The sequence below is a fragment of the Anomalospiza imberbis genome, chromosome 3 (genome assembly GCF_031753505.1).
Source record: "Anomalospiza imberbis isolate Cuckoo-Finch-1a 21T00152 chromosome 3, ASM3175350v1, whole genome shotgun sequence".
In the NCBI taxonomy this organism is placed as follows: domain Eukaryota; kingdom Metazoa; phylum Chordata; class Aves; order Passeriformes; family Viduidae; genus Anomalospiza; species Anomalospiza imberbis.
The window spans coordinates 96,868,469-96,888,459 of record NC_089683.1 but is presented as its reverse complement, the minus strand read 5'-3'; the positions used below and the strand labels follow the sequence as shown (position 1 = coordinate 96,888,459).

The 19,991-nt window shown below is 36.1% G+C and overlaps 1 protein-coding gene across 2 annotated transcripts in view; it reads right to left on the bottom strand.

Annotated features, from left to right (window-relative positions):
* Positions 1-19,991, bottom strand: part of PRKCE (protein kinase C epsilon) — a 287,835-nt gene that overhangs the window by 93,601 nt on the left and 174,243 nt on the right. For both annotated transcript variants that reach the window (XM_068185893.1, XM_068185894.1), the window contains exons 3-10: positions 16,561-16,720; positions 15,377-15,411; positions 13,794-13,879; positions 11,963-12,095; positions 9,114-9,256; positions 7,878-7,974; positions 6,166-6,380; positions 4,729-4,902 (exon numbers count right to left, since the gene is read on the bottom strand). In XM_068185893.1, the coding sequence (XP_068041994.1) occupies positions 4,729-4,902; positions 6,166-6,380; positions 7,878-7,974; positions 9,114-9,256; positions 11,963-12,095; positions 13,794-13,879; positions 15,377-15,411; positions 16,561-16,720 (1,043 nt within the window). The remainder of the gene's footprint in view (positions 1-4,728; positions 4,903-6,165; positions 6,381-7,877; positions 7,975-9,113; positions 9,257-11,962; positions 12,096-13,793; positions 13,880-15,376; positions 15,412-16,560; positions 16,721-19,991) is intronic.

Below are 19,991 nucleotides of genomic sequence, written 5' to 3'. Positions count from 1 at the left end.
TTTAAATTGTATTAAAATATTTTAGCATTAAAATAGCAAAATACAGGGGTTAATTTAGTCTTTTGTCTCACACGTACAAATCCACTGAAGCAGGGGCAATAATAAACAGAATTGGGCCCTAAAAAGTTCTAATTTGACACTAATCAGTAATAAAAGGCAATGCAAACTTGTGTTAAACTGATTACACGCATATAGCAATATCTGTATAATAGCTTTAGCTGCTTAGCAACAAAAGTACAAGAATACCAGATAAAATGGATTATAAGCTCTGATTAGTCCCAGATGAATGTAACAGTGGCAAGTCAGGTTAATTTGCACTGTATATCTTAAATGACACTCCTCTGAGCTATAATGGCAGAAGACACAGATTTTTTTTTTTGTACAAATATACATAAAGGAAAAAAGACATTATTTAATCTAGCTAATATCAGTTTTGGTCACATACTACAAGGATTCTGCCTAAATTAACTTAGAAAACATGACTTAGAGAAATCATAAGCATGATGATTGTCTTTCTCTTTTTTTTTTTTTTTGGTGTTTTACACTTTCTTGCAAAATAAATCCCTTTAAAAATGGAACCCCATTTTATACCTTTCCACTGGAATTGCAAACCCTTTTCAGAAATATTTAAATACCAACCATAGTGGAAGGAAGACTAATTACTATTGGTTTTTAGAGGAATCTGATGTAGAAAGAGGTTCGGGGATTTTTCAGAATAGCAAAGGGACATAATGACAGCTGAAATGGAATAAAATATCCTGAATGTCAGCTTTATAAACACCAGACTTCTAGCATCACTCAGAGTGTGCTAGGTACAGTGCAAACAGCAGAAAGGAGTAACACCTGAACCACAGGACTCACAATCCAGGATAAAGCAGCAGCAAGCCACCAGGTAGCATGTAACAGTTAAGGGATCAGCACAGTCACACTGGGGTCACTACAGCCCCTTCTTGACGTCCTTCTGCCATGTCACATGGCTGATCTCTGCCTTACAACACCACAGCACAGGAAAGAAGAGAATGGCCGTGCAGGTTGGCTCAGGAGCTATGCTATGGATTTTAACACTGCAGTGATTTTAACACTGTAAGGAAGGTTAATGTTTTTATGAGTGGCATAAGTCTGACTATTCACCTGTAGTAACTGACTTTGTCTACCCTTCATTTAACTATTTGTTTCCTCTAAGAAAAATAGCCATAATGTTGACTAAGTGTCCTTTACAAGTTCTGCAACTCTTATCATTCAACATGAACATTTCTGTGCACTAAAAATACTCTTTACTACATCTGTAGAACATAGTGTTATGAAAAGAGAAGGTGAGCATTATTTTCAAATTTATCTGATTTTATGAAGTTGGATTAAAAAAATAAAATGGCAGATGTTAAAAGCAGCAGCTCTCTAGTCTTCTAATTTTATACGGAATTATCATAATAAAGCTTTCATTGCCTTAAATAATTTAAACCCAATTTTGTTTCTTAAGTATTTATTAGGATAATTCATTATAAATTATAGGGTGTATGCTTCTCATAGGGTAGAGGTCTAGAAAATTTTAAGTACTTATGAAGAAAGTTGACAGGGGTGTAGGAGGAATTAAGTGAAGCTACTTATATTTTCTAGAGCTTTCCATAAAAAGCACTTTAATTCTCACAGTTCAGAAACATCCAACTGAATGAAGACAAGGATGTCTTCAGAGAAAACATGTCTAGAAACATTTAAATCCCCTTTGTCAGCCACCTCAGCCATAAAACCTCATGCTGATACTGTTCCATAGTTGATCCCTGAAGCAGGGTATGAGCTTGGAGGGAAGAGGACACTGAAGAGGGGAACTGGGCAGCATCAGATTACTGTCAGGTAAGATACCCCTTATTGAAAAATCAAGAGACTGACACATAGAAAAAAGAGAAGATATGAGGAAGAGTGGAAACAAAATCAAACCTTGAAAATGCCCTATGTTTTCTCAATACCTTTAATGAGAATGCAGTACCTACACAATGAAGTACTGAATAAACCAAAGATGACGATCAGCAAAGGTCAGTTGTTACAAAGATGCTGTACCCTGTATGCTAAACTTTGGGCAGGTTTTGCCATGGGAGTGCCAAATACAGAATGCAGCATTCATCATTCACATTCCTACTGAGACACCACAGGCAAAACACAGCTCAAACCTCTGAACACGCTGACAGACACAATGACCGTACCCTGGCAAAACAAGAAGGGAAATGCTGCCATAGTGTAAGAGTGTTGAAAAATACTGTCCAAGGGTGACACAGTTTTACAAGATATGCTGCACTAAAAGAGTTAAGCTCCTTCCACATAAAAATCCAGATCAGCTGAGGCCCTGCCTGTAGATTTTACCTTCTTTCTGCTGTGTAGGACTTTGTGGACCTCATTCCTCAAACTATTGCAGACAAAACATCCTGTATCAGCTTTGCACACTTTATCCCAAGCTTCGGAACTCTCTCAACTTCCAGATCACCGAACATTATTTCAAAACTATTCCTGAAGTACAATACTTGAATATAATTTTTTAAAAATAGACCTAAAATGTTGATAAGGGCAGGGGGGTGGTGGTGGCTCAATATTTGATGGGCTTAAAGCAAATTGGTTTGATCAAAGTTTGCTTTTGTATTAAGCAGGAACATGAGAAATATCAGAGTATTTCTTTAAAGTAAGGAAGCTAGAAGGAATTGTTAAGAGAGATTAGATATATAGGGCTAAAACCACACTAGTATATAATACATGTTAGTGTTAGGCATTATTTGGCACAGTTTCTGAATTCCAAAGTAATTTAAAATATTATCCCTTACTTGCCATAATAATAGATTCATTCAGTAAGTGGCACTAATGAAAAGTCTGCTCCATGTAAAAAAATAAATAATACTTAAATGTACTTACTGTGAAAAGCATATTGGGCAACTTTTCTGCAGTGTTTTCAGCTGATTACTGAAGGAAAACACTGCAGCATATAAAGTCAAATTTCTTCATCTGCATTTTTGTGAAAGAGGAACAAAGCAAGTAATCTCATTACATAAAGACAACCTCCAAGTGCTTTGACAATGAATACTGAGTCAATCTTCCCATTAAGTCAGGGTGTATATGACAAATATGCTCTTACTTGAAATGTAAAATTTAATTCCAGCATGATCACTTCAGGGACCAGTTCTGCTAAGTACAGCCGCCATGCCATGGCACACAATAGCAGTGTAAATAACTATATACTACTGTGAAACACACTTAAAACCTATTGTACTACAGCCTTTGTCTCAATGAAGCAATTTAAACCACAGAATATGTTTGCTCAAGCAAGTTTTTCTACCTGTTTTTCTACTGAACCTGAGAAAATCATTCAGTGACTAATTTACTTGGTACATTTTCATTTGTTGCCATTCATAAAAAATGTGTACTTTTAGCAGATGTATTGCTTTTGCTTTTTCATATATTTTGGTGTTTGGTATTTTCATTCCTTTAGAAAGAATTCTTTGTAAATTATTCATAGGACATTCTCAAGAAAACCCTTCAATTTTTCAACTATGGATTTTTAATTTGATTAGGTATCACTAGGTGTAGTTTTGATTGTTCGGTAAGAGACACTGGCCTAGAACTTGTAACTATAAACCACTTCGGTATGAGTTCCACTGAGCTCAAGAAAAGCCATAAACTACAATTTCTTTCTGTTAAGAGATCTGGGAAGAGAAAAGGCAGTGAGAAGAACTTCTGAGTATCTTTGATGAATGGCTTTGGAGAGCAAGGAGGAAGGCAGAAAGCATGGTACAAAAGAGAGAAGAGCAGACCAAAAATACAAAAGGAAAGGAATCTCCAGGAAATTGGAGGAGTAGCAGAAGAATCTTCTGCCATAATTTACTTAATGTAGTACTGATTTTTACCAATGTTCTGACATATGATTCACATCAGGCTGCTGATATATTTATTTACGCTCCAAGGAGTGCACTCAGTCCTAAAAGTCCCTTTCTGTTCACAGAGTTTACACCTCACTCCACTACAATCTTTTAATAACTTCTTTAATCTGAAAAGCATGGTTAATTCTAGTTATAAATTTAAAAAAATATGTTAAAACATTTTAAGAATATGTTCCCACATATAATAAAATCCTATATGTTAAACACCCTCTACAGACATACACCTTCCTGGGCCACTGCTTTGTGCCAACTTCAAAGCATATAAAATGCTAGCACATTTTCACTATTTTAAGAACTGTATAAACCTATTAATTGTTTGCTGTTTCTATATTCAAACCACTATAATCTTGATCCTACTAGCCATTTTCCTGTGGCTTTCCCACTGTGTTATTCATCTTTCCTGATAATTTTGCTGGAAGATCTTATAGTCATTGCTTTTCTGCAAATCTACACACAAGTATTGCACACTGGATGCTAAAAACATTTGGACTTAATTCAACAAATGATACACTCTATTAATGTACTAAAGAAACAGAAAATGGAACCTCAGTAGGTACCATTTTTGTCTATTTTGTGCATGTGGGTTTTTACAAGTTTTAACTCATTTACTGCCATCTCCTGGTACTTACAAGGTAATAATAGTTATGCTTTTTAACAGCAGCCAATACTAATGTGAAATTCCACTGAAGTGCCAAAAAACTTACCAGAAATATGTTCAAAATATTGCTGTACTTTTAATGTTATTTTCTTTCAGTCTGGAAATAATCAGTGTTATTCCTTGGGCAGAAACTGGTAAAAGACTCATGTAGCTTACCTTTGTCTGGAAGCAGCAGTAAAGTTGTGTTAAATATGGATGTTTCCGTGCTAATGCCAGAATTCTCTTTTCTGTCATTGTACAGTCTACGTCATCATCTTGAAGTATGACATCTTTCTTCAAGACTTTCACTGCATATACTTCATCTTTTCCTTTTAGCTCAGCTAACATTACCTAAACCAAAGAAAAATTCTCATTACGTATGAACAACAGATGCCATAAACGCAGAAATGCAGGGTTTCATATGGGTTTGACTGCACTGAAAATGGAAAGATGGTTACATACTTGCCTAAATGAAGCTGCAATTTATAAAATAAAAAGTAAAGTACTGTAATTTTAGAAGTATATACCTCTGGTATTCTTTAAATTTGAAACAGACAGTATCTGTTCTGTTTGTTAGTTAAGTATCTTAATGAGTACCTATTAGTGAGGTCTCAAAAACTAAACAAGGAAGGAAGTTGATGTAAAACAGAAATTTATTTCCCACTTTTATCTCCCACTTCTGGTAGTGAGATTTGAGTGTGATGGACTTTGTATACAATCCAAAGTTACCATTCCAGCTGCTTTCAAGTTGTTGATTTTAACTACTACTATTGTTTAAGGTTCAGGCCCTATATTCTGTTTAAGGTCAGTTCTGGCTTGGAGCCAGGATAAATCTTCAGAGAAAGGATTAGAAAACAGGGACACAAAAGAACTGCTTCAGCCCTGTTCCCCTGCATGTGAAGTTCCCGTAATATCAAGGAAGGAAGAGTGTACTTCTGAAACAGATTCATATTTCAATGCACCTCTTTGATTCCATGGTGCACAACAGTGTGGAAAGAAAATCTATAAGCCCTATAAACACAGCAATGCCCCTTCCACCCTCACCAATTCCCTATTATGAGAACTCTGGTGAGTTACATCTCTGCTGCTTACACTGTATTTTGGGCAGCTGTCTAAGCCCTGTTATATCTGAGTGGAAATGCTTCAGTTCTCTTCCTCCAGCACTGAACACACCCACTGAGGAAAACCAAATACACACAATGTTCTGTGAAATAAGTAAATTTGAACTGGGAACTGGGAATTACCAAGAAAGTAAATTAAACCCAAAACATTATATCTGACCTGACTTTTCCTGCTTGACCACAAGCAATTTTGTTGAACAGTATGTATGTAACTATGTGTGTCTTCATCAGCCATATCCTGAAATAATGAAGCACTGACATTTTATTTCAAATGGCTTAACTGTAGTTAACAAAGTGAGCTAAAGTACAGACAAGGCCAGCACACCAGGAGACTGATACTTTGATCAGTTTAAGAAAACCCCTAGGCTGGAAGCACTTTCTGAATGTCGATAAGAACAATTCCAAATCAGTACAGTCAAAACCACCCTTGAAAACTAGCTTAAAAAAAAAAAAAAGAAAAGAAGAAAAGAAGTGTGGGGGGAAAGCTACCCACCTTTCCAAAGCTGCCTTTTCCTAATACTTTGATGAAGTTGAACTCTTCAAGACCTATTCGCTTGCTCTGGGCCTGTTTGACCTCCCCATTCTCACCATTCTCCCCAGGTTTGTTAAGCTGGTTGTCTGTTGATGTTGTAGCTGTTGCTCTGTGCTCCTCTCCCCGATTGTCAAAAGATAATGCTTTCCTAATGTTGTTTTCCAGCTCTTTGATTTCTGTGGAAATGAGAGGAAAAGTTAGTTTTGACCAAGTGTCAGAAAACCAGCCTGTTAGTCTGTACCAGTGTGGGAAGGGACATTCATCATCTCTGAATGCTGGGTTTAAGAGCATTCTGTGGTTAAGAGTACATATTTAGCAAATCGCTTCTCCACCTTACAGTAATCAGCCAAACCCCTGCTCTAACAGGAAGGGTGGCCTTTTAAAATGAACTTCAGAAAATGACATATCCAAAACTTGAAAGATAAGTCAGAATAGTAGCCAAATAGTTGTTCTAGTGACTTTTGGTGTTCCTGTACCACAGAGAAGTACTTTGTTTTGAATATCCCTATCTTCCTGTAGCACTTACTCATCTTCCTGCTTAAGTATTTTAGAGCTGTGTCTCCAAAAGTTCAAAGGACAGTTGGGCGTCCCAGTCCTTGAAGTCAACATGAATGGAGCATCTTATTCAGCTCCAGCTGTTATCAGATGCCTGCCAATAAAGTGTTTGACCACTTCCTAGTGCTGCTTCAAGCAGCAATTGTGTAGCTCTGCTAAATGGTTCTGAAGGTTTCTCAGTATTAAATACAGAGAGTCTTGGTGACTAACAGTCCTCAGGGTCTGCCCTGAGCTCCTGCATTGTACTTCTGCCTGATGGCCTTGGAAGCAACAACTTTACTGCACAGCTATAACGGTCAAATTAAAGAGAGAATGTAAACAAATTCTTGGTTCTTATTTTAAACAAAACATCAGATATCTTTAAAAATCATGATTTTACGAAAATAATGTTCTGCGAAACCAAAAGGTTGACAAATTTAAATCAGTTCTGTATTCAGAGGTCACAGATTTCTGATTTTTAAAGACAATTCTAACAGACTCAAAAAATGCTGCTGACAAACACATTCTATCAATCAGCTTCTCAGCTCAATGAAATCAGGTCATATCAGTGAAGATTAAAATGCCTGTGTCCAAATCTATGCACAAAATAAATTGCTAAAAGGAAACATGGTTTTAAGAAACCTCTAGAGACCACGTGGATATGCTAGCAGATCCTGTGTGGATGGAAGCTTTTATTATTACAAATGTTCAACATAGAATTACAAGGAGTCAATTTTATCTCAAAAACTTATTAACAGATGGCTTTTCAGGTAAATAAAGGCTATCTCAAGTTCCGTGTTACAATTTAAAACATTTTCCAGTCTTACAACAAAATATATAAACTACTTCCATAAATGCATTTTGTTGACAAGGACCCATGTAGTAAATGTAATAATATCATAAGATGACTGTTTTATAATTTTCACTTTAAAAGCAATCTAATTTCACAGATTTAAATTAAATGAGAAGCAGGCCTTTTTTTAAAAGATTTTACAGTTCATAACTTTAAATGCTTCAATTTCTGGAGGTAACTGCTTTATTAATTTGCCTCTATAGAGGCTTATGATCATAGATTTTTTTTACTCCAGGAAAATGTGTGACAAAATAGGTTAGATAGGAAATAAAAATATTTGTTTGACCTTGATCACATGGAGATGTTGGTGCTGATTTCGATCTATCTTCTTCTGACGATGTGCATCCCGGAACTGGTGCTTGAGTCTCTGCACCTGCAATTAGCTAAGAACAATTCCAAAAGGGGTGATCTCCCTGTGCCATGAGGAAATTTAATTCAACAACTTTAGTTCAAAAGTAGAAGTATGAAGGAAAGTGAAGATCTTCTACCCCTATGGATTCTCACTGGCACAACATCAGCCATACAGTAGATGGCGTCACATGAAATGGAAGCCATAATACAAAGAGAGAAAACACAGGCAACTGAAAGAAAAACAGGTTCTTAAGACAAAATAAACGTAGTGTACTACCCAGTGGGTGGGAAAGTTTTGAGAAGCCACCATGAGTCTGTAAATTCATCCAGTAAATACATTTAACTACAACATGTATCAGCAAGCACTGCAAACTACCTCATGCAGTAACAACATGACAACACCTTTTCCCAGGAGTGTCAGATCAATTAATTAATCCTCAAGTTTGCTACATTTCTGTAACATTTTAAAACAGTGTACAGGGGATCCCAGTGTGCAACAAGCAAGAAAATGAATAAAAGCAACTATCAATGCCTAAAGAAATTATGGCACAAATTGCCTCTTTCTGTGAGACTGATGGGTCTGTTGTGACAATCACGCAAACAGAGATACAAAGTGTGGGCCCATTCTCATCATCACTCAGGTACAACTCCATCGGTTTTGGATGTACTTGGGGTGACCAATGCTTTTTATTTCTAGAACAGCCTGGTTATTCCTATGAAAGGCATGATAACTCCAGAACTGTCATTTGGCAAACATCTCATCTTCATGAGAATCAGCACATTGCTTGTTTATCAACATTTACAACACTATGGAGGGAGTAGTGCTGTCTGCCAATCAATTACTCAATGCCAATTCTGAGCCATAACAAGCATTTATGTTTTTAACTGTTGCCAGACATTGTCTGTCGGTCAAATTTCCTTCCTCAAAATCCTTCCAGAAGTTATAGATTCTAGATCTGCAATGTTGTACCAGGTCAAAATAAATTTCATATCAAAGTTCAGAATAGATGATTTACACTTACAAAACAAAACTCAAAGTCTTAGGTCTGTACTGACATATAAAAAAATTACTGTGCAAGTTATTTAAGTAGGAATGAATTCCAACTAATAAAGTTACAATACTGTCATACTTCTCTGATTTTTTTAATGTGACAATATATAGTAAAATTACCTTTTTCCTCCTTTGCCCACTATTAGTGATCTTATCTGGAGTGACTCCAAGATCTGCAAGAACTTTAGCTATGCCTCTAGCATCCACTCCACAGTTTGGTGCCACATTTGTTTCACAGCGTCGATGTACATTCATCTTGCAAACTGCAAGGAAATACAAAGTAATACAGTAAACTAAATACTGTCTTGGCATGCATTTGCCTTACCTAAATCAGATCTTATTGGACCTATCAATACCTTCTTCAAATAAATACAATCTCAGTAGGAAAACAGCTGGATTTGACAGTATACTTCAATGCTAATATAAAGTTATTAACCTGATTATCATTCTTCTGATATGAAAACGTAGAGTTGTATTTTCATACAGTGCCCAGAACAGACACAAGAATAAATGAAAGTATTGAATCATCCTGTAACTCTTAAATTAATTTGAATTAGAAGAAAAGTCCTTCAGATCTTGGATTTTAACTGTCCACTATGGGAAGCACAATATTAAATCCTTATGTATTATTGCTTCTTACATTGTTTTACTGAAGTAGATTAACTTCTAGTGTAGGCAGCCATAAAACTGACTGCACTTTAAGTTTTAATAAAAATCAAGGGTTAAACACCTACTTTATTTAGATGGCAATCTTGTTACTAAGCTCTTTCCCCTAAATCTCTATCATTATATTATGATGAGGAGAAAAAAAAGGTTACTTTGCTTCCAAATTATGGGGCAGAGGCAAGAACATAGTTCCATTAAAACTCGTGAAGTGTGGATTTGTTAGGAGCAGATGACATATTTTATCTGAGACTTCAGTGCCCTCTTGTGGAGCAAGGCATAAAGAGAGCACAGCTGCAAGTGTGATTAAATCCTAGATTAATATTCAATTGTTCAAACTTCTCACTTCTTTATTTTTTTGAGAAAAGGAAATTATAAGAATATGTATTTATAATGTTACATTTAATTATATTTTTCAACAAAGCTTTCATTGTACAGTCCCTAAAGAAAAAAAACACATTTGCCTCTGTGACTATACCCAGGCACTGAATGTGGCCATAACATGTGCTTCAGAAAGCTGGTGACTTTCCTTTTTAAGTGTCTTTCAGCTCACAAGAAGAGCAAAAAGAAATGGCTAAACATGGTATTTTCAGTGACAAAACCTCAGCAGTAAGTAAAACGTTTGAGCTAGGATCCATAAAAGTGGACATGGAGGAGCCAAGCTGCTCGAAATAGCAGGAAAAGTTTGTTCAGTCCAACTTTATGAATGGATTTTGTAAAAAGATGCACAGGAATAACCAGTGAAAAAAAATCTGAAGAAGAATAAATCTCTGTTATATGCTCCTCATGGTGTTAATAACTATACTGGGCAAGGAAGTACATCTCTGAAGAAGGGAGTCACAGCACTTGTTAAAGAGAGAAAACCAAGCACAGAGAAAATGACATTTTCAATTCAGGTGAGTTCTAGATTTCACACAGAGAACACTGCATAGTGTATTTTTATAGGCAATAATTTTATGAACATGGAGAAAGCAACAGACTCTCTGCACTATTGTTTCTATGCATCTGCTACACAGTATGAGAAATAACAGTTAAGACCAAATGAACAGTATGGTACTTGAAATAGAATATGAAAGAGAACTCATGTATGCCCAGATTAGGTAGAGAGACACTAAAAAAAAATCAAAGAGGAAAAAAGCCCAGATTTAATTGAAAATCTTCACTGAACGCATCTCCACCATAATTAAGACAGCATTTGAGTAAAATCGTCAATAGCTGCAAAGTAATAGCATTTAGAGCCTAACACTTCCTCACTGTTCACTAGCTGGAACCACAAAGGAAGGCTTGAACTTCAGAAGTCTCAGTGTGTATAACTTTGCTGTGAAAGAAATTTCTTCTTTCCCTTGCTGCTCAGCAACTTGTGACATGAAACATCAGGTCTGACCTTCACCTATACTTATGTGTCATCCTAAATACTGCAAAGGATGTATTTTTATAGATAATGTATTTATACGTGTAGCCCCATGTTTCTGCTGTTGAGAGGTGTACACAACATGATTTTTGTATTTATGAAGATGGACCTATCCATTCCTACGGCATAACAAAATGAAAATGCTTAACATTCCACTAGGCACTATTTCCTAAGAACCTGATAATCATTTCCTTCATTACATGATTTCCTTCCACCTACAAATGGAAGTATTTTATTAACTATTTCTAAAATATTACTTTGCCTTACAACTGTTCATACTCTTTTCTCACCATTTGGACAACTAAAATGAAAAAAATGCACCTTCCAGCCATATTTTCACATATAGATTCTGTACAGAGTATATAGTCTTTAAGTGGCAGAACATAATCCTTTATTTTCTGGAATAGAGGGGCTAAGCAGACCATCACAAAGGATGATTTAAGTGGGTATCGGAATACCTTATATTCTGGACATGGGCACACAGGACTGGTTCTACTTACTCTAACCAATACGAAACAGCAATTTTTGAAAAGAGTATTAAAGGGAAAAGTAGCTGGAAGATTGATGTTTAAAAAGTTTAACAAACCTTGAAACACAAAAGGCATATAAATTGAAGGTATGTAAATTGTCCTGCTCATCATTTTTTGTTAACTTCTGATATCCTGCGTGGCAATAAATCTACACAGGAGTGAATCCAAAATGTGTTTCTAATGTCTGCATCTGTTACTGACTGGTGCTGCCAACAGGGTAAGGACTGTGTTCTAACCATGATGGAAATCCTTACACTGCTCCACTACTTATCTTCTATTTATTTCTGTACATGCTGACATAGTGACTTGAAGTCTTTCCAAGTCTACTCACAAAGAAAAAGAAAAGCTCTGAAGTGGTGCCTTACCTTTGCATTGTAAACCTTGTCTCAAAAGACCCCAGAGCAATGAACCACAGTGGTCACAGAAGGTGGGCACTTTGTAATTGTGAATGCTGAACTTGTGAGGCATGTTGACACTGAAACGCTGGGATCCCACTTGCTGAAAAAGGACAGCACAGCATATTTCATTTTAATTAATTTTTTTGCAATCAGTATATGCTGAGGCCCTGTTGCATTTTGAAACCACATAGAATTCAAATGAGATGAAATAGATCAGTGCTCAGATGATGACCACTGCATTACATACACTCCAACTCCAGAATTCTTTTCACTACTTTATCTGGGGAAAAGAGGGGGTAGGTCTGCTGTTGTCCAAGAGATAAAGACTAAAGTCTACTTCCTAGTACTTTTGGGAACAACAAATACATAGCTATCAGGAAAGATCTCAATGTGGAAGGCAAGGAAGTCACTCCCAATTGTTTTAGGAATACGAGGCCAAACTAATACAAGACTAGAAAAATAAATATATCATAAACCATTTACCTTTTCATATCCCACTCTTCTTTGGATTATGAAAATGACAATGATAACCTGTCGTGTTCAGGAATTCCAAGGTATGATTACTTACTAATTAAAGGATGTCATTGATAAGTTTTCAGAGTGGCCATTGCACTGCAGGAGATTTATTTTTATGTTTTTCCTTCCCCTTTCTATTACCACTGGCTTTTCTCCAGTGATCTAGTACCCCTTCTAAACAATGAGACTATCAGCAAAGTATGCAAGTCTCCACCAGTCTGGAGCCTGGGAATATAAACCTGCACAAGATTTGTATATTCCTGTGAGTACTACACAAAACCAGCACTAGCCCAACATAGTCCTTTATCACAATTGTATGCACATGAGTACATTTTGGATGTAAAATACTGGTTGTGGACCAGGTATTGGAGAATGGTCCCAGTAAGGAAAATGCTAGTGAATTGCACAGAAAAAATGAGATCATGAGTTAGTGACTCAGTCGAACTCATGTTGAAGTTTAAAGAATAGATTACAACTGCCCTGCTACATACAACTCCAATAAGTAAATTAAAGGTAGGCTTTTCCAATCCTGTGAATGTAGGTTTTTAACAAATAAAATTATGAAATGTAGGGTTTTTATGTGGCCAAGGAACTGTGATCACCCAAAGACCACCTCACCTAAGCCCTTGGTGAAAGACAACAGGCCCATGCTGTTGCACAAAACAACAGGAGAGTAAGCATACATTTGCTTTTCTGTTGAAGCACAAACCAAAAACTTCTGTGTAAGAAAAAGCATTGACTGTTTATACTCTAGGACTGAAACTATTTTAAAAAAACCCATAACTACATTTTGACAGTTTGGATGTAGTCTTTGTTGAGGTGAGACTTTGCAAGCAAATTCTGGTCAGCTGTCTATGTTGGTGTCAGATACCCACCCAAGCATCCCAGCTCTCCTATCAGCTGCTGATGGCTCAGCCACACAAAATGCAGCCAGGGGAATGAGGGATCCCAGCCTCCTTCTTCTGAATTAAACTGACAAGAATTGTATTAACTCAGAAATGGAGAGAGAATGTTAAAAGTGAAAAGGAGTAGAAAGAGCTCTCTGAAACTTTGAGCTCAGGTGTTACAAGAAAGTAAACCAATCAGAAATAAATTTCTGTATGATAATTCCCATGCAAATAAAACTGTGATAGCAATCTAGCATTCCAAAGTAAATGCTACACCACAAAATGACCAGAAGGGCACAAAAAAGTCTGTAGCATCGATTGATTAAACAGAGATACTATTTTGAACAGATCAAAGACAGAATTTTATACAGAAAAATTAATATATAAACACTTACCTCATCATGAGTTTCCTGTTTTTTTAAGCCAGCACACTTTGTTATTATAAGTTCATGGCATCTCTTGTGAACTACACAAGTGCAAACTAGAAAGACAAAAGCAGATAAAAGAATGAGATTTTATGAAGATTAATTTTAAATCCTGATCTCAGAAGACTAGAACCACTGGAACTTGAAAGTGTGCAAGTGACTGGTGGTGATTTGGTGTGTCCTATGAAATAAGTTGGTTTACAAAAACAGAAGATAATGGACTTTCAAAAGACCAAAGAATTTTAAGATAACTAAAGCATATCTGCCAAATATCTCATCTGTAAAACTACAAATTATCTTCTGAAATGTTAACCACAATTTTTCTCGATTTTTACGAATGTGATTTGTTTATCTGATGAAGTCCATGATCTCCACATTACATGAGACACAACAGCAAAAACACTTCCTGTTTAAAGAGCTTTCAAAGGAAAACAGATATGAAGATAACTCATTGTAAAAATGAAAAGAATAGAAAAAAAGTCAAATATTCTTACAGTAACACATTATCCTAAGCTGATAGCAGTAAAAGGTTTCAGGAGGCAAAAATGTTTTGCCAAAATACATCCTGATTACTTAATCAATGAATAATGTTTGCAGATATGACAGATAAGATAAATGATTACTAGGTCTATCATACTGTAAAATTCAAGGTCATTAAACAAAGTAAAAACCCTCATAGTGAAGTAATGAATTTCACTTTCTCCGGTTCTGGTTGTTGTTTTAAGAAAAAAAATAGATCAGAAGTCAAGGTACTTCTCCAGATACCTCTGTCTGTTAATACAGTAATTGTTATTACAGCATGTAAAGATCTATAAAAATGGCATTTACTTATTTACTAAATGGCATTTACTTATTTACTATGAGATTTGATACAGTAATTCTTATTAATGCATGTAAAGCTCTATTAAAAAATGGCATTTACTTATTTACAATGAGATTTCGTCCAGTCTTTTGTAACTGAAAAACCATCACTGATTTGATGGTTTCTACTTGTGAGATGAGAATTAAGTACTAACACATCATTCCAAGAGGTGATTGCATAAAGAAGTAGGAGTACAAGAAATTGAGTTGAAAAATGGGAGATGAAAATGAAGCACTTGTGCAGTCTTCACTATAACCTTCTCTAATGATGACCTCTATAATTATCTCATCTATTTAAACTACAGTATTCGCAATTACCAGGAATTTTTAGACACAGAATCTTAAGCAGAATAAAGAGCTCTCAATTTTAAAATGCAAGACTTGAAAAATGAAGAAGCCAAGATCCACAGATGTGGTTCCCTAGATGGATATACATGAAGATATATCTGGGATCTAATGTTCACAACTGTTAGCTGAGCTCCTACTTCATATATGGTGCTTGAGACCAACTGTTTTGAAAAAAATTACTGTGACTTGGTGCAAAGATTGTATACTTGTTGAGACAAACTTATTCGGATCATCCTGTGCTAAATTCTTAGCATCATACATATACAATGCCTGATAAAAATATCTTATTACTTATATAACATAATAAATCTATTTAAACTATCCTTGTGTAGAATTTCTCTTACCTTGACATTGGTATCCCTGTTTTCCTATTACACCCCTAAAAAATAATAAAGTGTTTTAGAAAATGAAGAGGAAATATTTTTAAAAATTAAAACATTTTTTCCTTCCCTTTACTGGATATGCACATGTTTAAAGAAAAGCTTTTCATAACCAATCATATGATAGTTGCATGCCTAGACTGAGATCAGTTCAAAGTAGGAACATTTCAGCTGCTGAGAGGTAACAGGAAAGATGAGAGACCATGAAGGCAGTCAGAGGTACAGACAGATTTACTATAGTGAAACAGACAAAGCCAAAGCGTGCACAGAAAGGGGACAAAATAGTAAATCATAACCAAGCACACCTCTAAATAGACAGACTGCATTTGTCAATATTACTTGAAATCACCTTAGCCAACATAAAGCATAACCGCCATGCACTTTTTAGAGGAATGCGGTTGAGTTCATGTACATTTCACATCATTTTACATTAAGAAAGACTGATTCATTACACACTCCTAAGAAATATTTACTGTCGATCACATCAGATCTTATGTGTAAATCAGATTCTCTAGGTCACTTTGGAAAATATCAGGAGATGCTGAAAAACAATTGAAAACTCAATGTCTCCACCACTTCTCCCTATCTGAAAATTGAAAATACTCAAAACAATGTAAATAATTTCTAAAAGGGAGTTCTTGGTGTACATTGTAATAATAAAGACCCTGTACACTGAGCACCAAAATCTCTGTGTCATTAGGCATATAATACACCCATATTCCATTAACTTCAGTAGGATGTAAAGGAGCTTTGCATTTCTTAGAAGAAAGATGGTGATTCTTAATCATGTAACAAAGAATTCTGTCACTGTGACAAAATGTAGAAGTCTAATATTAAGTCTAAATATACACTTAGGTCTTGCATAATACTAGACTGGCTGTCTACCTGGAATTTAGTGTGCATTAGATAGGGAAATATGGAACTCTGTGGCTCAAAGGAGAACCACCCCAAATACAACCAATTCTAATATTTGTAATGGAGGTTTAACAGCCTTCTGTTATCATCTGCAACACTGTTGACAGGTTAATGTCAAAACAAAGACGAAAAGAACTGCTGCTCTATACCATTTTCACTTCAGTGAAACAGTAAGGTATGCTAACACCCCAACTCAAAGCTGCAAAGAAAGCGAAGCCAAAGGTACTCCATACCATATAAAGTCTCTGCAGTGTGAGCAGTATGTTGGTTGTCTAAGGTAAGTGGCCATGAACTTGTGTCCATTAACCTGATGCACCCTGCGCCGCACGGCACCCTGGCGCTTCCTGGGCCGCATCCGCTCCCGGAACACACGCTCTTCATTGTCCTTGGGGGCTGAAACACAGAGAAAAACAATAAGCACTGGCTGTCACAGACACAAGTCTGGGGAAACTCAAATGCTACTCATAGGGAGATATCCTTCAAAAATAAAAATAATCCCCTGTACCCAGCAGTGCAAAATAACTTCCTTAAGTTTTGTGTATTTTTTATTCATTTTTAGCATAAATTACCAGAGGGCAAAGGTTTTCATTGCTTAGTACAGGAACTTCTAATTCTTCTAAAGCTTCATCTGTAAATTCACGCTAAATTGGGATTAAGTCCTCTATATTTTATCACTATCAAGCACACTGACAACCTCTTAACAGTAATTATACAGTTAGATTCTCCTAACAGATTAGACTCTCACCTCCCTTGATCTCCAGGAGAAGAAAAAGATCCCAACATCCCCCATGTCCCTGTCCATTCAGAAAGTGCTGATACAAGTGCAAGAAAGCTGAGTAAAAATATGCATTATCAATCAGAACAAAATATTCCCTCCAGAAGTGACTACTTAATAAAATTCCTGATTAGGATCTGAGCTTCAGGCTCTAATAACCCACTTTGATACTAATACATGCTCAGCAAAATGTTCAAGGGAAGGAAGTTGTTCTTCTTAATCAATTCCTATTCCAATTGTACGTGAGATTTAATGGTAGAGGAAATATAAAATGAACTTGATATAACTCAGTGAAAACATTTGGAAAAAAATTCTTCAAAGTGCATTAGGTCTTTCTTAAGGATTTTTTTAAATATCACTAACACCATCATAATATTCTGTATGCATTAGGCAAAAGCTGAGGATGAATTAGAAATGAAGAACAGATCACAATTATTAATGAAAAACAGATTTTACAAACATTCCCTGAGCCACTCATGCCTTGGCAAACTAGACTATAAGACCATATTCAGTCATCCATTGCCAGCTGAATCTATGCACTCAATACTTTGGGGCATATAACACTTTGATCTGTAGTTAACACCTATCATTCTTTGAATTTCAGCTACTGTGACTCATTACAAGGGCCTAAAAACACCAGCTTTGGTCTGCTGCAAGCTTTCCTGTACATGATTGAGTTGTCCAAGCAACAGTACAGTACCTAATAACAACACATAGAAAATTCAAAGTCTGAGAACAACTCCATGTATAAAAAGTCTCAAATTCTTTAAAAAAACATTGGAATAAATCCTGGTTTTGAGGGTTTTAAATATAAAAGGTATCAATTAAAGAATTTCTAGAAAATTGTCTTGAATTAAACAATGGACAGTCATCTTGGGAAAAAAACAGCACAGATGAACAGAAATCAAGGTCTTTCACTGCAGAGCAAAGGCTAAACTCCTTGACGCCAGCAAATTTACTTATGCACAGAAGAGCCTAAGCTCCATACACATTAATGTTTTACAAACACTTCATACTCAGAGTCGGTTTTCACCCTAAGAGGACACACCTGTGTGACGGCCAGAATGGCACTCCTTTTCTATTCTGAAGTGAGCTCTCAGTAAATAAACACTGCCTCCTACACAAGGCTACCCCTTTTATTTATGCTGAAGAACAACCAAAAAGCAATGGTTGTAGGTTGCCCTCCAATAAAGAGATGAGAAATACCAGACAGTTTATTTTTATGTTGTCAATTTTGTTTATTTTTAGGTATTAAGTAAAACTCTAATGTCTAATAAATATCACAGTTCCTTAAGAGGAAGACTGTCTTCCACAAAGAACATGTAACAAATAGTTGAAAATCTAACAAAAGATTAATTTTTCCAGCTTCTTGAATGATTTACTGACTTAACAAATCTGCTGGAAATCTTTTAAAAGCTATTATAGGAGATAATTCTATATTAACATACATCTGCTCTTTTGGTTAACATCCAGATTGTACACTTTGCTACAGTATGCACAACCTGGATGTGAGAAAGTTAAAATTCAACTACTCTGGAAAGGTTTCCCCCCAGAAATCAAACTCTTCTGGAAAGGTTTCCCAAAAAGTTATGCACTTACATAAAATAAACAAGATGTTCTGACAGTGCACAATACACATTTGATATGATAATCAGTCTACAGTACTGTTTTGCTCATTTTTTCATCTTAAGTGCAATTCTTCACAGATAAAGCACCTGTAATTTTTCAGAGTGTGTAAAATGCTCCTCTTGTTTTGGCTACATAAAAGCAGTATCATGACACTGGGGTTTTTTTGTTTGCTTTGTTTGTACCAACAAAGTTTTAAAACTACTTTCACTGCATTAGTTTCAATTCTATATTCAATGCTTTAATGAAATTCCATTTTTCCCCTTCTAATACTTACAGTGTAAATAAAATAATGAAACAGTATCTTTTTCAGAAATGCACTGACTTGAAAACAGATACAAGCAATGCATCTGAAAGTATCAGATTGAATGGCAGGCCTCAATTATCAAAAATCACTTCCACACTAACAGCATCACTGTGTGTGAGAAGGATCCTCTAACTGTAGTTAGAAAAGATAGTTTTCTTGGTCTATCTTGGATAATGCTGGAGGTCCATTAGCCAGTTGCCCTCAAACAGTCTCTGCTGTCAGTCTGCTATTCCCCTTTTGTCACTAAAGCCTGGCACTTGGCCAAATCCATGCACTGTGCCCTTCTTTAGCGTGGAAGTGCACAGAGGAACTGCACGTTCGGGAGCATTGGCTCTGCCTCCACCTCACCTCTCACTACACCTTGCGTGTGATCCCCACCTCGTCAGTCGGCAGCAGGACTCCTTTAGAGGGCTCGGAGCAGCATAGAATCATAGAATCACAGAATCATTGAGACTGTAAAAGACATCCAAGATCTCTTGGTCCAACCACTAACCCAATACTGCCAAGGCCACCACTAAACTGTTGGAATCCAGGATGCTGAGAATTTTAAAACTTTCTGTGCTTAAAGGCACAGACGCACAAGAGAACACTGCATTCAACCTGAGTTTGTGGAACAGGCTTTTAGAATTCATTAATAGCACTGGGATTATGGGTGTGTAGTTCGTTAGAAGTATGTAATATTACAGGGTGGAAAACTTAGAGTTTGGGATTTTAGAATATAGAAATAAATACGAAGCAAGATGAAAGTTTTAGGGCAGAGGCAAGTTGTTCTTCTTTACCTTCTTCTTTCTTCTTCTTCATGGGTTTGGGTGATGTTTTGTGACTGGACAGAAAAGTCTGCATTGCGGGCTTTGAGGGATCAGTTATTGGGTTAAAAGGGAAAATAATCTAGGTGTCCTTAATTGGACAGTTTAGTTTTAAAAGACCTTGTAACAAGAGTTAGTTGGCCATTTTGT